Source organism: Periplaneta americana, chromosome 14 (genome assembly GCF_040183065.1).
Source record: "Periplaneta americana isolate PAMFEO1 chromosome 14, P.americana_PAMFEO1_priV1, whole genome shotgun sequence".
Lineage (NCBI taxonomy): Eukaryota > Metazoa > Arthropoda > Insecta > Blattodea > Blattidae > Periplaneta > Periplaneta americana.
This window is the reverse complement of record NC_091130.1, coordinates 21,311,009-21,329,792: the sequence shown is the minus strand read 5'-3', so window position 1 is coordinate 21,329,792 and position 18,784 is coordinate 21,311,009. Positions and strand designations below refer to the sequence as shown.

Genomic DNA, 18,784 nt, shown 5'->3' with positions numbered 1-18,784 from the left:
ATTAGTTTCTTATTTTCACATGAAATTTGTCTTCGCATATTTTTTTTTCAAATAATTAAACATTAATCTATTTCAGACACCATATTAAGGTCCGTTTTTACGAACACGGAATAAAGTCCTGTTAAAATTAATTCCACGGTTATGCGAGAAATGTGTTGTACGAACTTGGAATAGTGCATTATTCGGAGGATAACTTCCGAATTAGCTATTCCATGCTTTCAGCTGTTGTTAAATTTATATCTAGAGAATAAAATATAAAATGGCAGCAGCATTAGACATGAATCTCTGATAGTGATGATGAATTACATTATAATGTAGTTTTGAGAGTGCGGAAACGAAGAAAATAAGGCAAAGACTTTCTCTATTAAACGAGTGTAACAATGAAGAATTTCTGGCAAGATTCAGTCTAAAAATGAACACTGCTTAAAGCGTGCTGGGATTGATTAATGATTATTGGAACATATAACACACAGGTAAAAATAGTTCACAATTTCATAATTATAAAGAAATTGTAATTTTTTAAATAATTAAAATTAAATTTAAGCAAATTCATAGCACAATATTATATCAGTATTACGTTTTGCATTATTATAACCTAGCTATAGACTCCCATGCTCTTGTCTTTTGTTTAAAAGTTATGGCCTCAGTTTTTGCTTTCTAGCACGTTCTTGTAGTCAGTCACTATCACAACTAGCTTAAGTGTAATGTTCTACCTAATAATTTTGACTTCTAATTTATTTTGATTTACTCGTTGCTTTATAACAAAATCTGTACATAAAATAATGATATGTTCAGAAAATAATAATTCAACAATTACTGGTATTATGAATGTACTTTATAAACAAAACACCATCTAAAATATTGCCAACCTCTGTTCCAATTCGGCCAACTATGGAATAGATAACCTTGGAATAAACGAACATCATACAACACGATACTCCATTTATTCTATAGTTAGGCTATTCCATGAATAGCTATTCCAAGATTTATTCTGTGATCAGACAACTGGGCCTAACTATTACAATTGCTACTTCACTGGCAATCTACAACAAAAATATTCGTACAACTTGGCTACACTGTAAGGAAATTTCCATTACTCTCTCATAATTTCTGTCTTCCGGAATTGACAGTTTTCCTTAAAATATGTTTAGAGTTGGCCCATTTTACATCCCTATTGACAGACCACCTGTCATCGTACCACGTCCTGAAGTTCAAGGACTTCAAAACGCGTTCTGAATATAACAGTGACCGTATGTGTGAAGTTTTACACCCTTCTACATCTTCTTCATGAGACGCTACAAAATCCTTTACATGTTTTGACTTTACATTGAACCCTAGACCTTCTCACATGGTGGGTCTCCTTGACCGTGTGGTCAACACGATGCAGGGCCACCGCAGAGACGTCACAGGACAAGTACGAGAGAAGAGAGAAACATCCAGTGTCATTGAATGGGGATAAATCCCCGCCTGCCTATGCTGAGATTCGAATTACGAACCGCTTGGTTTGGAAGAGAGCAAACTATCCACTGCTACATAGCGGGGGAAATCTACATGCCCTACTTCGTTCAAATATCTATAAATTAATATTGTTACAGTTTTTCCACTTCACTAGAATCCTATAAACATTCGTGTATAGGCCTATTACAGACACTTTCCACAACGTAGATAAATTGAACTATATTCTTTTGTGAATATTCGCGTGTTTGAAAAGAGACTTTCAATAAATTAAATTTGCTGACGATAATGTTCTAAAAAACAGCATTATGAATGACTCTACCCTTCCACCTGGCAAGATTCGTTCTAATGAAATATTTGCGACTTACCGAAAAGTGGAGTAGGCCTACTTAACAGAAAAATACAATATTTTATTTTGTTTTGCTATTCCAACGGCCACAATTGCTGTGATTTTGCGTAGGCCTAAATATTTTATAAGCTCCTACAATTTTACATCAATTTTTCGGTTGGAGGCATAATTTAATAAACAATAATTAGCTAATCTATCTGATAAAATCGTTCCTGCAGAGATACTCTTCACAACTACCATTTGTTTCTCTTTAAGAAACAAAAAGAATCAGATTAAACCGCCATTTTGTATAATATCTTTTTTATATCTAAGTAAAGATCAATTAATTTAGTAAAAAGATTTTATTTCGTGTAAATTACTCCCAGATGAATTGAATATTACAAACAGTGAATATGAATAAAACCTGTGGAGAATTTTGGGGAAATCGTACGACGAAAACCACATTTTTCTATATCAGGGATGCTGGAAACTTATATCTCTGTGAAAAAATGTGAAAATTATTTTTTACTGCATCATAAAACTTTCTCTTTAGACTCCACCATTTGATAAGGGAGTAAAAGATATTTAAAATGTTCTCTACTCCTATTTACAAACGAGAATGTGATCTTAGGCCTATAGGCCTGCTAGGCCTATTTCCTGAAAGTTCAAACTCTTGAAAAGGCGTGCTAACTTATGATCACGTCCGTCTTGGGTGAGAGTTTTTATTCTCTTCGTTTATATTCAAAGGAATTTCCTACACATCTTATTTTCTTTCAATATTTATAAATACTGTAGACTAAATTTAATCCCCGCGGAAGCTATGTCGTATGCAATAATCATTTCCTACTTCAGTGACATTCATAAAATCATCCATGTACACAAAAATGAACTCTATTGTCTTCTTTTTAATCCCAGCTTCTAAATTAGCAATCTCTTTATGAAAACAAAAGTTAGGGATATTCTATATTCCTACTGACAAACCAGCTGTGATCCTACTATGTCTTACGGGTTCAAATACTTCAAAACGCATATTGAATTTTGATCGAGTTCAAATTTGTCTCTCTTTATATCCAAGGATAATTCATTTAAATTAAATTTCTGCAGTTTACAATAAAGCTATTTTCCCACAACTCTTTTCTTTTCATTTCATTTCATTTCATTGCGTTCTCTTGCGCTACATACAACTTCGATAGTTTTCTGACGTAATATCTATCTTCAGAGATTAGCTTTTTCTATTTCTTAAAAAAGGGGGGATTTGGAATATTCTACATTCCTATTGACAGACCAGCTGTGATCCTACTATGTCCTGAGGCTTCAAACACTTGAAAACGCGTCCTAAATTACGACCCAAGTCCGTCTAAAGTGGGGGATTTTATCCGTCTCCTTTCATATCGAAAGAAACTCTTCTCTAAATTATCTTTCCACATCTTCCAATAATACTGTCCCCACACATCCTATTTTGTTAAAGTATTTATAAAATTCATTGCATGTATAACCTGATAATTTAGCTTACTCTTAAATGTTGTCCGCCGAACAGAGGCAGAAAAAAATACAAAAGGAAAACAAAAACTAGTGGAAACCGGTAAAAAAGACCAGAACCCCTCTAGGGCATTAAAACATCTGAAAGACTATAAAGGTAAACACTCAAAATTGCATCTCAACACCATAAAATTACATCTTGTTCGTTTTTAAAAGTTCCAACTCGTTCTCTTTTTTTATTTTCTAGCTTCTTTTATTTTTAAATCGCGTCTTAAATATTTATCATGCCATGTAGGATTCACATAAAAACAGTATAAAGGCCCGGCAAACAATGAAAAGAAGTTTAATCTTGTTTCGAGGAATGCAATTTTTATTTTTCGTCGAGAGCCTTAGGATGATGTTGCATTACGATCCAACAGAAGCATCCCCACACTTACCGTTGCATTTCATTTGCATACACAAAACGGAGGTTAATTTTTCTGCCTAAGTTAAAAAAAGAAAAATCTTTGTCCTCAAGGAAGACACACGCTTTCTGAGCAGACCACTGTTATTTTAGTCCGACAGAATTCTTAAGTAATGACTGTTTGATATCCACCTGGGAATAAATTAAGCCATAATGCATAAATTAAGATGTTAAATCCTATAACACACCGTAGTTCTCATTTTTATGTCCACGAGCGCATTATAACTGAACAATAATTATTTTCATTGCATCAAATTAAAATTGTTTAATGAGAGAATCTTTCAGCTCAATTACTTACTATATTTCTTCAAGTACAACAATAAAATATATTTTGTGACCTTTGAAATGGCACATTAAATTATTTTATTATTTACGAATATCTCATTCTACGTAACACAAAATGCATTAAACAATGAAAATGACTATGCATTTTAAGAAATTAATTTAAATTGGCAAAGTGTGATTTCTTTAGCGCTAAGTTATTTGGTTTCCCATTTTTGAAACAAATGAAGCTTGAATAACAATCAGAGTAGGTCCTATTACATTCTCTTTACGACATCTGAATGATGAATTAATTTTAATAACGTTGAATACATACCGTAACTTATTTATTTTATATTTTCTGGAATTCATCTCTCTGAATCAGAGGTAATCGTATTGAGTCTAAACTTCACGTCTACCACATCGCAGAACTTTTATGAATTATTTCATATTCTAATATCATTGGATCTTTACAATTCAGACTGAATAATGTTACAATCTGTACAATCTTTATAGCCTACGACATATGTGTAAGAATACATAAACATTTCTCGTTTTAAATTCTGACTCTTAAATTGCCCCATATTTTTCTAAGATGTCGCAATATAGGGATGTTTTGTTGTAATCCTGAATTTGCAGATATTTCCAGAAATTTATCTAAAATGAGTTAATATCTGTGCGTAGTATACGCTACCGTGTTTTTCAGGCACCGGAAACTTTGAGTAGTTCCAGATAGGCTTACTTAGAAATTTAAATAAATATGAGATGCTAATTTCGTTTAAAATATTAAAATCTGTACAAATAGGTATATTAAATGATCATTAAAGTTTCTTTTAATCGAAATCTTTTAGTGTTTTAGAGCATTTCTGAATAATTGTGTTAGTCATTCAGGATTGCTTGATTCTAAAGACGATTATAACACACGGGTAGGCTAAGTTTGTGTTCTTAGTACAAAGTGTCAAATTTTAATTAATATTTTTTGCAAATAACATCTGATACAGGCCTACACAAATTAGCTAACGCCGAATATTTCTGATTGCAAAGCGAATGCCATTTGTTTGATACGAATTGTAGATAACTTTTAGAGATACAGAAAATATTCCATAGGCCTACACTTAAAATATCTAAGAGTATTATGTTTACACTGCATTAAATGTAAATAAAATTATTTTAAAAATTAATGTTACAAAATCCGTACCGAACAAGTCTGAATTTAGATTAATACTTGTAAATTTTTCGTTGAAGTTAGTCCAGTAGTATTTTGTGTGTTAAAAACATCAACAAACGCAGATAAATATGAAATATTAGAATGAAATAACCTACTAATAAAACACACACAAAATTAATGAGTTTATCGTTATAATTTAGTGTCTAAACGCACTCGACTTCAGCTGTTTCAAGTATTTTTCATACTTCGACTCTCGGAAGAACTGCATACTGGCTGCATGCACTGTTCCCCGCTACGCGCCACGAATCTTGGCAGTTTGCAACTCGGAATATAAAAACGACTTTTCATTTTGTAACGTTTTCAGTCGCTTGACTGCTTTTTTTAAACACTCTGTGATCGAAGAACTCTTATCTATGTATCTCACTAAAGGATTCAAGCACATGACTTGAATTTACGACACACGGAATGTTTCTTATATACGATGATATTAAAAAGACTAGATCCTACATTTACTGGAAATGAAAAATGACTTTAATGTTTGTTACCGGCTTTGGACAATTGATTAGGGCATTAACCCAACTTAAGTTAAGTTCAGCTTCAGATGTGACTTACAACAAATGATTCAAGTGGCGATTAGAATGACTGAAAACACTCGAATCTAATGGGGGACTATTAAGAATTTAGTAATTCCTGATTTTAGACACTGGATAAGTTCATGTTTGACTTAGAACACACGGGATCTTAGCGTTTCTACCACCGATTAGAAGGAATATATGCGTGCATTCAAATCTCGTGTAAAATTAGCTATTTCAGGTGTTAGGTATGCTCATATTTTTCTGTCTTAAAATAGATGTAGCACCAACTAGAATTTACAGATTTCATTAAAGTTTTGTCGGAAATAACTATTTAATACTTAATTTATTTCAAGACACTGAATGAATTTACTTGCCCTCAACACACGAATAACTTTGGATGCAGTCAAATTTAGTGATAAATTAGTTACTATTAAGTAATAGGCCTACCTGGTGTGTATTAGACACTTGGTAGACGCACTGTGTGGCCTACAGGACACAGAATCTTCGTCTTTCTCTCGCAGGTTAAGACGAATGTAAGCACTTAAATTTAGTGTAGAAATATTAGTAACATGTTGCTTGTTAAGCCCATAACTATTAGGATGAATTTTTGTAACTACACCACACGGAATTGTCGTGAATCTAATCCTGATAAGAATGCATGTACGCACTCAAATTCAGTGGAAAAGCTTTCACGTCGCTTGCTTTGCTTACGTTAGGATAAATTCTTAAAATACACGTAGACAGTCTTCGTAATTCTAGCCCCTAATAGAACGCAAGTATTTATTTTTATTCAATGGGACAAAGACTAGGTTTGTCTGGCTTGTTTTACGATGCCTGCTGAGTTCACGTTAGAATGTAATTTAGTAACAATACAGACCTTATGTCTATTTTTCTAAACCCGAATTGCGACGGATTTTTGTAACTTATAACACACGATATCTTCGTGATTTCTTAGAATATTCAAATTTGGTGGGAAATCAGTAGTAGGCCTAGATAAGCTTATACGACTTATTTCACGATGCTCGCTAATTATGACGAATTATTGTACAACTAACACCACATGAAATTTTATTGATTCTAGAGAAGATTAAAACAACTGCATACACTCAGGTTATATTTGCTTCAAAACGCTTGCTGAAGCTAATTATGACGAAATATTGTATAACTTACAACATACCAAATTCTGATTTATTTCATACATAGTAAGTTATGACGACGAAATATTGTAATCTAGAGCACACGGAGTCTTAAGTGACTCTAGAGCAGTTTAGAAACATCTATGAGTTCATACTTTTTTACTCGGCTACTTAACGACGCTGTATCAACTACTGGGTTATTTAGCGTCGATATAATTGAAATGAGGCCACAGATTATCTGATATTCCCCTTACAGTTGGGAAAAACCTCGGGGAAAAAACTCAAGCAGGTAATCAAGTCCAAGCGGGAATCGAACCCACGCCCGAGAGATATGGAGTTGCAGACAAACGCGTTACCGCCTGAGCTACGCCGGTGCCTATTCAGATTTAATGCGAAATAGTTTATAGCAACTTATGACGAATTATTGTAACCTACAACACACGGATTAAAATGACTATTCACTCAAATTTATAGTTACACTTTATAGCAAGTCCTGACTTGTTCCACGACTGTGTTGCTACGAGTAATCAAGACGGATTATTTTAAGTTACGATGGATAGAAACTTAATGATTCTAGAGTAGGTTAAAACGATTGTGTACACTGAAATTTAGAGCAAAACTGTTTGGCTACTTTTGACTTGTTTCACGACGTGACCGAATTACTGTAACTTCAAACACACGCAAGGGCGTCCATAGGGGGTAACAATTGCTACCACTAAGATTTTTATTTTTATGTGTTTTTTTTTTTTATTTTCCTCTACGTGCTCCATACAAACCCTCGATAAACAATTCAACAAAAGCGAGTGCTTTAAACTATGAAAACGGTGCGTAAGGTAATTTAGATTTCAGTTTTCTCTCTCCGATTCCTCTAATTTTCTAACCATCTTGCTACCATTGAGATTGGATCCTGCGGGCGCCCTTCAACACACGGAAAGTTTAGGATCCTAATGCCGGTGAGAATACCCGATATCACCTAAACCAGGCCTGCACAAGGTTTGCGTTCTCCGAGCCGGCTCACAGCTCATGAGCGGAATGCAGATACTAGCTGCGCTCTGTATAGGGTGGACTGGAAGAAGGGGTGATCTCGTACAAAATACATATACACAAAAGAAAGTACTATTACGAGTGTTCATGAAATGAATTCCCGTTCAGTGTTTGCAAAACTATCTTGGACTATTATTAATTAATAAAGAAATATTTATTTTACGGAAGTAATAGAAATTCTATAGCTACTTAAATGTACAATATCATTTTGTTATATTTTTATTTATCAGTACATCAAAACGGGGTTTTATGCTGTTGGCAGCTGAAAGGAACAGTAGCCTACTGATCATAATGAAACATCAGTTACAGATGTTCGATGTCTGCCTTTATTAAAGTTGATTATAGAAAACAGTTGCTCACAAATATAAATGTTAAGCCAAACATAGCAATCATTTTCACAGCCAGCCTGTGTAGTCGTGGATATTATTGCTAATGTTTAGTCTTGTAAAACTCAACCAGGGTAATATTATTATTCAAACGATCTTTAGCTCTTAGGTCACATTGAAGGTCAATAAGTTCGAGCTGTAAATCGTTAAATGTTAAATGTTACGTTCCGTCTTTTAGATTCCTCCATACTGTACTGTAGCAGTAGGTAAGCAACGTGAAACAGTTACTGAGAATAGGCCTACACACTGCACTCCACTAGATAATTGAGTGATCGTTTCCCTCTCCTCTACCTATAGCAAGTCTATGTTATTCTGACGTATCTTCCTAAACTATAAAACGTCTTTGATCTTCCTCTCCGTTTCGGCCAGCGCGTTTGTGCAGGTCTGATCTAAACACTTGGTAAGGAGCATTTATGTAACTTTACACGGTTAGAATAGAGCCACTCGAATTGAGTTGGTAAAGAGCGATTCTTTGGTAGGTAAAATATGGCATGATTCAAGACACTCGATAAAGACATACAAACACACGAAGTCCTCGTAGTTCTAGCGTGGTTTTATTTTTACGTGTTATTTTTTTTTCCCCCTTTACGTGCTACATACAAACCCTGATAAACAATTCAACAAAAGCGAGTGCTTTAAACTATGAAAGCGGTGTGCGAGGTAATTTAGATTTCAGTTTTCTCTCTCCGTTTCCTCCAATTTTCTAACCATCTTGCTACCATTGAGATTGGATCCTGCGGACGCCCTCGAACACTAGGAAAGTTTATGATCCTAAAACCGGTGAGAATACCTGATACCATCTAATGTAACTCAGAATACACGGTTAGAATAGATCCACTCAAATTGAGTGGGTAAAGAGCGATTCTTTGGTAGATAAAATATGGCATGATTCAAGACACTCGATAAAGACATACAACACACGAAGTCCTCGTGATTCTAGCGTGGTTTTATTTTTACGTGTTTTTTTTTCTCTTCGTGCTCCATACAAACCCTCGATAAACAATTCAACAAAAGCGAGTGCTTTAAACTATGAAAGCGGTCCGCAAGGTAATTTAGATTTCAGTTTTCTCTCTCCGTTTCCTGTAATTTTCTAACAATCTTGCTACCATTGAGATTGGATCCTGCTGGCGCCCTTCAACACACGGAAAGTTTATGATCCTAAAACCGGTGAGAATACCTGATATCATCTACTGTAACTTAGAATACACGGTTAGAATACATCCACTCAAATTGAGCGGGAAAAGAGCGATTCTTTGGTAGGTAAAATGTGGCATGATTCAAGACACTTGATAAAGACATACAAACACACGAAGTCCTCGTGGTTCTAGCGAGGACGTGTGCACTCCAAGGACGTGACCTACAACACACGGATGTCCCACACTACACACGCTTTACACGACACTGCATGCGCTTACCTGGGAAGCCGAGGGGTATGAATAGCCGAACTGTGCGTATGCGGACATGTTCACAGTGGAGTTCGCACGCACCGTGTCACTACCGCCGTGCCGACATGATCACCGCCGCGCACGGCTGCTACATCGCGGCCAGGCCTGGCGCCCCTGCCGCTACACGCCGTCCGGAGCTGCGGTGGAACTGTCCCCCGGTGACGACAATCAATACGGGGTGCACCCCCGAGGGTGGGTGGTGGGGAATCCTCTCTCTTGTAGCGTACAAGGGGGATAATCTCACCCCCGCCCCCGCTGGACGTGTAACAATAGCACTTGGCTGACTTCCGCTGAATCCGACCGGCAGGGACCTCAGTGCGCTCGAGCTCGGCCCTCCAGTGCACCCGACCACGGCTCGCGAGAGACTGACTCTGGGCAGCGGGGGAACCTCTGGCGACGGATTTCAGAACGACTCAAACCGGGATCGCCAGTTGGGTGCCGCGTTTTTACCCCCCACCATCACCCATCGGGGGAGGAGCCCGCGATGCGGCCGCCAATGCCACCGCTCCTCGCCGAGCGCAACTCCGCCCCGCGCGCAATTATTAACGGGTCCGCGCCGCCAACCGGAGCCGCCGACGAGGTGGCCCATGCCCCGGACCACGCCTCCGGGCCAATATCAACACGCGCGAAGGCCACGCCTACCCGGACTTTTATTTCTGTAGGTGGGGGACCCCCACGCTGAAGTTTATGAGGCAGTCAGACGGTCTGCACGGCGGGACGACGCCCCATAAACAAGCTACTCTTCTTGTGTCGCCCAGCTAAACATTTTTGTTTGCCGTCGCTTGATCGTGTTGAGGCGGGGGTGTATGTGTGTCTGTAGGACGAATCATGGGTGTGTCCCTACTCTCACAATGACTTAGAAAAAAATGTAGATTTGGCCGTAAATGTGGGACAAAACAAAGGCTCTGCAGGCCAGACAATGTTACGTTCCCTCTGACGCCTAAACGTACCTAATTTCCATGCTTATACCGTCTGTCGTCATCATCATGTCCTTCCACGTGTTAGACACTAGTGAGTCCGTTATGCCAGCGTTTTCGTGGTTTTCCTAAATTTCAAGTTGCAGAAACCTGCAAAAAAGTATTCTCATTAATCCACTCGTTTAGGCGATTGAAGAATTTTCTACCCTTTTCCATGAAAAAAATGTTAGTGCAAACACTCGTGATGCCCCACTTCGATTACTGTGATATTCTGCTTACTGACCTAAGCGTTACTTCGGCGCAGAGACTACAACGTGTTCATAATATGTGCGTCCGTTTCGTCTGCAATATTCGCCGGGCTGATCACGTAACACCATCCCTGGAAATGTTGTCCTGGCTCCGTCTAGAAGATCGTACGAAAATCCACTGTCTTTCCCTTCTCTTTCACATATTGCATTTCTCCACTCCTGTCTATCTTGCGTCTCGTTTTCAAAATTTATCCACCCTTCATAACCTAGACACACGATCACAATACTCCTCAATATTATCCATTCCCTCCCACCGAACATCCTCATATTCATCTTCTTTCACTGTGGCTGTTCCTCGGCTTCGGAATTCCCTACCGAGTAATGTCAGGGACTGTCAGACATCAAACCAATTTAAGAATAGGCTAACGAAATATTTTTCTAACAATACTTGTTAACAATAATAGCTGTTTCAGGTTTCTCAATGTTTAATGGTTTTATATATATATATATATATATATATATATATATATATATCACAGATAAATATCTAAATTATCTCATTATTATTATTATTATTATTATTATTATTATTATTATTTCTTGCCAATGTTTATTATTGTCACACTAACATTACTTATCCAACTTTCATTATTTACTTTCATGTTGTTTTATAATCTAGATATTAATGTAATAACTATGTAAGCAATTGTATTCAATTAGAATTAGAGTCTGGTTGGGCGGAAGAGAAGGCCTACTGGCCTTAGCTCTGCCAGATTAAATAAATAAACAAATAAATAAGTAAATAAATAAATAAATGAATAAATAAATAAATTTCACCTTCCTCTTGGCACATAGGCAAGCATTTGTCTAGGCCATCTAGTGCGACCCATCCTTTCGACATGTTTCTTCCACTGAAGTCTATATTGTTGAACAAAAAGAACTATAGGATCCATTTTTAGTTCTTTCAGTATGACTTCATTTTTACGGTATTCGAGCAATGAGCATCCGCTGTCCGTCTCATAAACCTCATTTCAGCTGTTGTTAGCCTTTTCTCATCAGCTTCTCTGATTGTCCATGCCTCACTCCCGTAAGTCATAACTGATGCAGCTAGTGTTTTATAAACTTTTAGCACCGTATGTTTTTAACTTGGGAGGGTTTGAAGACGATGCTGATTAGCCTACTCCAGTGATTTTTATAAATTTAGATATTTTGCTTGCCATATCTTCAACAGTAATTACTTATAAGATAAATTACAGCCTAAATAGTTAAATGAATTGATACGTTCAATTAGTTCATTATTTATCACCATTTTACTTGGAATTGGATCTTGCCCTAAAAATTTTATGATTTTTATTTTCTCTGTTGATATTTCCATATTGATTATTTATAGATTATAAACAGCTTTTTGTAGATCATCTCCTTTTTTAGCGATAAGAATCTGATCGTCGGCAAACAGTAGGCCTAAAGTATCGAGAAGAGTGTTTCGATTAATTTGAATTCTGCCAAGATAACTTTGCCTCAAAATGTACAAAATATAGTTTATATATATATGATAAATAGAAGAGGGGAAAGACCTCTGCCTAACACCTTGGTTTATTGAAGTCCAGCTAGTAGTTCCGTTTTCAGTTCTTATAATTTAAGTTACCGTTTGTAGCCTAAAAGATATATTTGTTAGTAAAATACACTAACTTACTTTTAAATCCAGACGTTTGAAATGGGTAGGGCATGTAGCACGTATGGACAAATCCAGAAATGCATATAGATTGTTAGTTTGGAGGCCGGAGGGGAAAAGACCTTTGGGGAGGCCGAACGTAGATGGGAAGATAATATTAAAATGGATTTGAGGGAGGTGGGATATGTTGATAGAGACTGGATTAATCTTGCACAGGATAGGGACCAATGGCGGGCTTATGTGAGGGCGGTAATGAACCTGCGGGTTCCTTAAGAGCCAGTAAGTTAAAGTACTGCGTTTCGAAGGTTTGGCCTACCTTTCCCTTTAGGTGGAAGAAAGGGATAGCGAATTATAGTCTAGATAACGTACATTAGGACTTACTTGATTTTCAGTATAAAATGTAACGGAACAAGATGTAGTTAGAATTTTGTTTCCCCTTCTCCCTTCTTCACCAATGACTGATCATGTAGAGATACAGGTAGGCCTATAGGCCTAGGGCAGGGATGAGACGATATTAGCTCCCAATCATGGTAGAAGAGCTCGACCTTGATCACGAGCGCATAGCGCATCCACTACGTTGCATCGTAACGTAAACAACAGGGATGTACAGTACATGCACATGCAGCGAATAAAGGCAGCAATTATTACAATAACTTGCGTTACTAAATTTCTGGCTATGTAATAGGGCTAATTACTAAGTTATTTAATATACATGTACATAGTTATATAAACAAATCGCAAAGAGAAGGGTTTTTTAGGAACAAAAAGAGAAATAGGAAAAGTTAATTGTATGTAAACCATTTTATTGTTAAAAGCAATTATTTATTATGTAAATACTTCACATCATTGGTTAGGAGAATTTAATAGGGTATACCTGCTCGACGTGTGTGATCTCTAAGTACTTTTGAGCATTTGTTGAAAAAATAATAATGGCAATATTGATTGAAATAGAGTATATTGATTGTGTGATTGTGAAAATTTAATCCTTACTCTCCAGTCGTGATTATGTAAGGAGTTTTCTTGGAGTGATTTGTGAGATGCACGTAACACAAAAAAAACAAATTGATTAAATTAAGATATTGAGAGCCATCGTAATTTTTGGGGTCAATCATTTAAGGCGATATGTAGGCCTATGACTTTTACAACTTCCACAATTTCGGCCTAAATTTGTGAAATTTAAACTATGTAAACAGATCGATAATAATATCATCGGTACAAAATTTGGTGCAATTAGGTCTAATAGTTTTGAAATTATATTTTTAAGTATATTTTATATTGACGTTACTAAAAACGCTTCTTGCATCAAAGTTTTCAAAACGTTTAGTTCACTATTTGCTCAAAATCCTGAAAATAGTTATTGGAATAAAAGTGAATTAGGATTTTGAGTTTAGTAATAGTATACAGTAAGTTAAAGTGCAATCAAAGATAAAATATTATTTTTAAATTAAAGAAACACGTAGTCTAATAAAAGTAACTATCCAGAAACAAGCAACAAATAAAACATCAACAATACATTTAAAATAAAGAAATAAAAGGAATCTAGATACAATCTACTGACCCAAATATAAATTAATTTACCTTCGATGTCAATTCCGAAATGAATTTATTTCTCTCTTCTCCTGAATAATGCCTAGATCTATATATATATATTTTTTTCATGTTGCTTCTCAAAATGCCGTTTTATGTTGCTTTCTTTGCAAAAGACATTTTTTTTTACACAACAAACACTGGACTTCATCACCATGTTCGAAGCATAAATATTGTATCTTCCACTCTTCCTTGAGAGCTTGAAGCGCTTCCGTTCCGTCATGATGCGCTGTGTTCTAAGATCTGTACATCCTTTAGCAATGTTTACAGGTAAAAGAGCTCCGCGCGCGCGCAGCGGGCATAAAAGAGCTCTCGCTCGCAATTATTAATCACCATTGCAAGACTGGCCTAGGGTCTAGATGCATGTAGCCTGTATGTAAGCCTACTTTGTTTGTGGAACTGGTCTTGGTTGTAATGTTAAATTCAGAAGGACTTAGAAAACTGTACAGTTGCTCAAGTAAAAGGAACAGCTAGGAAAGTAATTTTACGTTTTCTCTTAGTTTACTTACGCCTAAACTCATGCAGGCTAATTTCCAGCATTAAACCATCTCTTCAAAGAGATAGGCCTAGTACGAGTACAATACGTTCTCCGTTCCATTACTCTTTCATCGTATGATGACGGAGAATATCTGCATGGAAATATCATATGTACTTCGGTACATTAAAATAATATAATATGATATGCGTAAATCACTTCGTGATTTAAGACGGCGCTTATTCCGTCGGATCCCGGCCAACTAGTCACTCATATCGAGTGCACCTCAGCACATGTGTGGACTTCGGTCCTGCGTTCATAGACATCTATGACGTAGTGCAGAGGGCGGCCACTAGAGGGAACCCAAGAGTTGGAGCTTAATCTGAGACGATTCTAACCGGCATCGGAGTTGTATCCGGTGTGGCTTAGTGGATAAAGCATCAGCACGTAGAGCTGAAAACCCGCGTTCAAATCCCGGCGCCGGAGAGAATTTTTCTCCGTTCCATTACTCTTTCATCGTATGATGACGCAGAATATCTGCATGGAAATATCATATGTACTTCGGTACATTAAAATAATATATACGAGTACAATAGTCTATACATAGCCTAAGAATACAAGTTACGACATTTCAAAGGTAGCGTCTATTCTTGTCTTCAGCTGATTCAAAGAGCAGAGAAATGTCCTGTAGTTTAAGCTATTACTAGAGCTAGGATTTATATGTAGTAAGAATTAAGAATGACGCCGAGTATAGTTGAGTCTATGTGATGCCAGTTAAGAAGGTTTTAAGCCAAGAAATTTGGTGGTTGTTGTTTCTAATAGGGACCTATTGTTAATTATTGTGCTTGAAATTTGCGAGGTTGAATTTGGACAGGATTTAAATTGAATTATATTAGTTTTGTTACAATTTATTGACTGAGAACCAGTCACATATTTTGAAGAGAATTTCCTCCTATTTTCTTTTAGCGAAAGCGATTTTTTCTGAGCATGTTCTGATATGAATAGGCTACTGTACCTTCAGGAATGTTACTTATAGGCCCTATTGTTTTTAATTGGTTATTTTACGGTACTTTATCAACTGCTATGATTATCTAGCGTCTGAGTTAGATAAAGGTGATAATGCCGGCGAAATGAATCCCAGCATTTGCTCTTAATGGATTGAGGGAAAACCATGGAAGAAAATCTCAACCTGGTAACTTGTCCCAATCAGGATTTGAACCCGGACCCTCTCGTTTCACGGTAGGCATGCTAACCGTTATCCCACCCCTACTGTTAAAGTGCATAATAAATTTACTTGTTGTCGGAATGTACCGGTATCCTATATAATTTTTAGTACACGCTTAAGAATTCTTCACTTCTTGCATTCAGCTGCTCGCGACCTTCAAAGCTAGTGAATTAGGCCTATTTATAAAGCCGAGTTTGAGCCTTGGCTTCGCTAAGTTGATAGTAGACTCCCACAAAAATCTCTTGTGCCTCCGTATGCCATTTCAAATTAATTATCTTTCTTTATACTGTTTTAGTATGGATATTGTATCTTCATTTTAAGTCGCAACTAGGGCTGAAATCATGGTTTATTATTATTATTATTATTATTATTATTATTATTATTATTATTATTATTATTATTATTATTATTATTTTATTTTGATTTCAGCAAGGCGTTTGATGTAGTTCCACATTCTATTCTATTGTTTAAATTAGATAACTTAATATAGGACTGTCGGTAAGCTACGTAAGCTGGTTTGAAAATTATTTACATAATAGACAATCTAGTGTCCGAATTTCGAATACTCTCTCCGATTCATTTAATATTATTTGTGGTGTGCCCCAGGGCTCAACTTTAGGACCTCTTCTATTTTTTAATCTTCATTGACGACATTTGCAAAAGAATAAGTTCTATCTAAGTTATCTATTAGGCCTATTCGCTGACGATCTTAAAATTTTTCGAAAAATGAATAATGTTGCTGACTGTCAATTTCTTCAGGATGACATTAATTCAATTACCAATTGGTCAGTTGATAACGGGATGATGATTAATGAATCAAAAACTTACGTAATATCATTTTCAGGGAAAACCTCTACACTAAAATATAACTATCATCTAAAAAATGTATTAATTAACAGAAAATATTGTATTAGAGACCTCGGTGTATTAATTGACAATAAATTATATTTTCACAACCATATTGATTATATTTATAATCATGCAATAAGAATGTTAGGAATAATTCGGTCAATTAGCCTACTTATTTTTTTTCAAAACCTGACTCTCTTTTAATACTACACTATACATTAGTGAGATCGAAACTCGAATATGCATCTATAGTTTGGAACTTTATTACTAGTTCTGATTCGGAAAAAACTGGAAAATATTCAAAGGAAACTTATTTCATTATGTTCGTACAGATTCCTGCCTAATAACTCTGGGTATAACTATGATCAAAAATGCGAGCACTTTAAATGTCGAAGCCTGTATGCCAGACGTCATGATCTCGATTACTTATTCTTATGCAAGGTCCTTAAAGGTGACATTAATTGTCAATCTTTCTTAAACAGTGTCAGCCTTCGTATCCCTATGAAGGACATGAGACATCACAAACTCTTCTATATTAGAAATTCTAAATCTTCCTCTCCGGTCTCCAGATGCATTAAACGTGCTAACTTACATGTAGGCGATTTCGATCCATTCAATGTATAGAAGTATTAGAACATGGCAATGTCTTTGCTAATATTATTTGCATAATCCTTATATATTGGTAGTAAAAATCAACTCCTTTCCCTAATATTTTATAGTATTAATTCTTGTAAATTAATTATTGTATTCTATGTTCTTTATTTTGTTTTTAACACAAGTATTTAATTTGTAGGCCTACCATAGTTGTTCATTTTATTGTATTAATTGTATCACTGTGCTGGACTTTTATTGGCCAATGGCTGTTGTCCAGCATATAAATATCAATAAATAACTTAAATAAATTATTATTATTATTATTATTATTATTATTATTATTATTATTATTATTATTATTATTATTATTATTATTATTATTATATATGGTCAAATTTATCTCAGTGTACTTTTTCAGTTTTCGCACATGATTTAGTTTTAACATCTTAATTCTACTTATTTTACATATAATTTACATTCACTTTCTGTTGAAAAGACGTAAGTGCGAACAAATACGCACACACAATTTTATTGATAAAGAAATTTTATGCTCGACCATGCCGAAATGTAGTAATTATACACCTGGTAGCAGACCTTTAATGCATGTCATTAAAGTACACCTACTCATTAAAGGTCAGGTCTTTCAGCCAATGACGACTCAGGTTACAACTGTTCAGCCAATGACAGGTCAGCTTTCTACCGTTATAAAACAGCAAGTATCGATTATTCTCGGATATGCAATCGAAAGAGAATTAGCGAAAAGTCACGGAGGCTGGAAATCCAATACTGTCGCAGAAGGTTATGTTCTGTTACTATAATAATTAGCGTTAATTGTAAATAATATTCAAATAAATTCAATTTGTCATCTCGTTTTTCAATGTCTAATTTAATTTCAATGTTATCTCTGTAGGTTCTTATGGCCTAGCAAGGTCAATGTGGACATCTGTTCCTCGGAAAAAATCAATACTTTCGCGTCTGCGCACATCTCACAACATACGGGACATTGCTCAAAAATTAATAATATCAAGTTAGAAATATAGTCGAGCATAAAAAGTCGTATGAAACTCGCCTATAAAGGTAATTAAGAAGCTCGTATGAAAATTATGAAACTCGCTTGCGCTCGTTTCATAAATATCCATACTCACTTCTTAATTATCTTCATTATAGACACGTTGCATAATGTACTATTATATCACATTTTCAATTATAGGCCTAAGCTATAAGCTTAAGCTGGGCTGGTGTAGTTTTGAAACTGTAAACTGGCGTTGAAGAGAACTGATATCGCTTTTGGTCAACACCTGTGGAGTAACGGTCAGCGCGTCTGGCTGCGAAACCAGGTGGCCCGGGTTCGAATCCCGGTCGGGGTAAGTTACCTGGTTGAGGTTTTTTCCGGAGTTTTTCCTCAACCCAATACGAGCAAATGCTGGGTAACTTTTGGTGCTGGACCCCGGACTCATTTCACCGGCATTAGGGCCTA

At 36.0% G+C, this 18,784-nt stretch overlaps 1 protein-coding gene across 2 annotated transcripts in view; it reads right to left on the bottom strand.

The window, feature by feature from the left end:
• ara (araucan) overlaps positions 1–18,784 on the bottom strand; it is a 699,589-nt gene that overhangs the window by 419,800 nt on the left and 261,005 nt on the right. Inside the window, exon 1 of one of the 2 annotated variants that reach the window (XM_069845093.1) lies at positions 9,711–10,158. The exons of the other annotated variant lie outside the window; for it this stretch is intronic. Coding sequence (XP_069701194.1) covers positions 9,711–9,758 — 48 coding nt within the window. The 5' untranslated portion in view covers positions 9,759–10,158. Of the gene's footprint in view, positions 1–9,710; positions 10,159–18,784 lie in introns of those variants that run through there. 2 annotated transcript variants of the gene reach the window in all.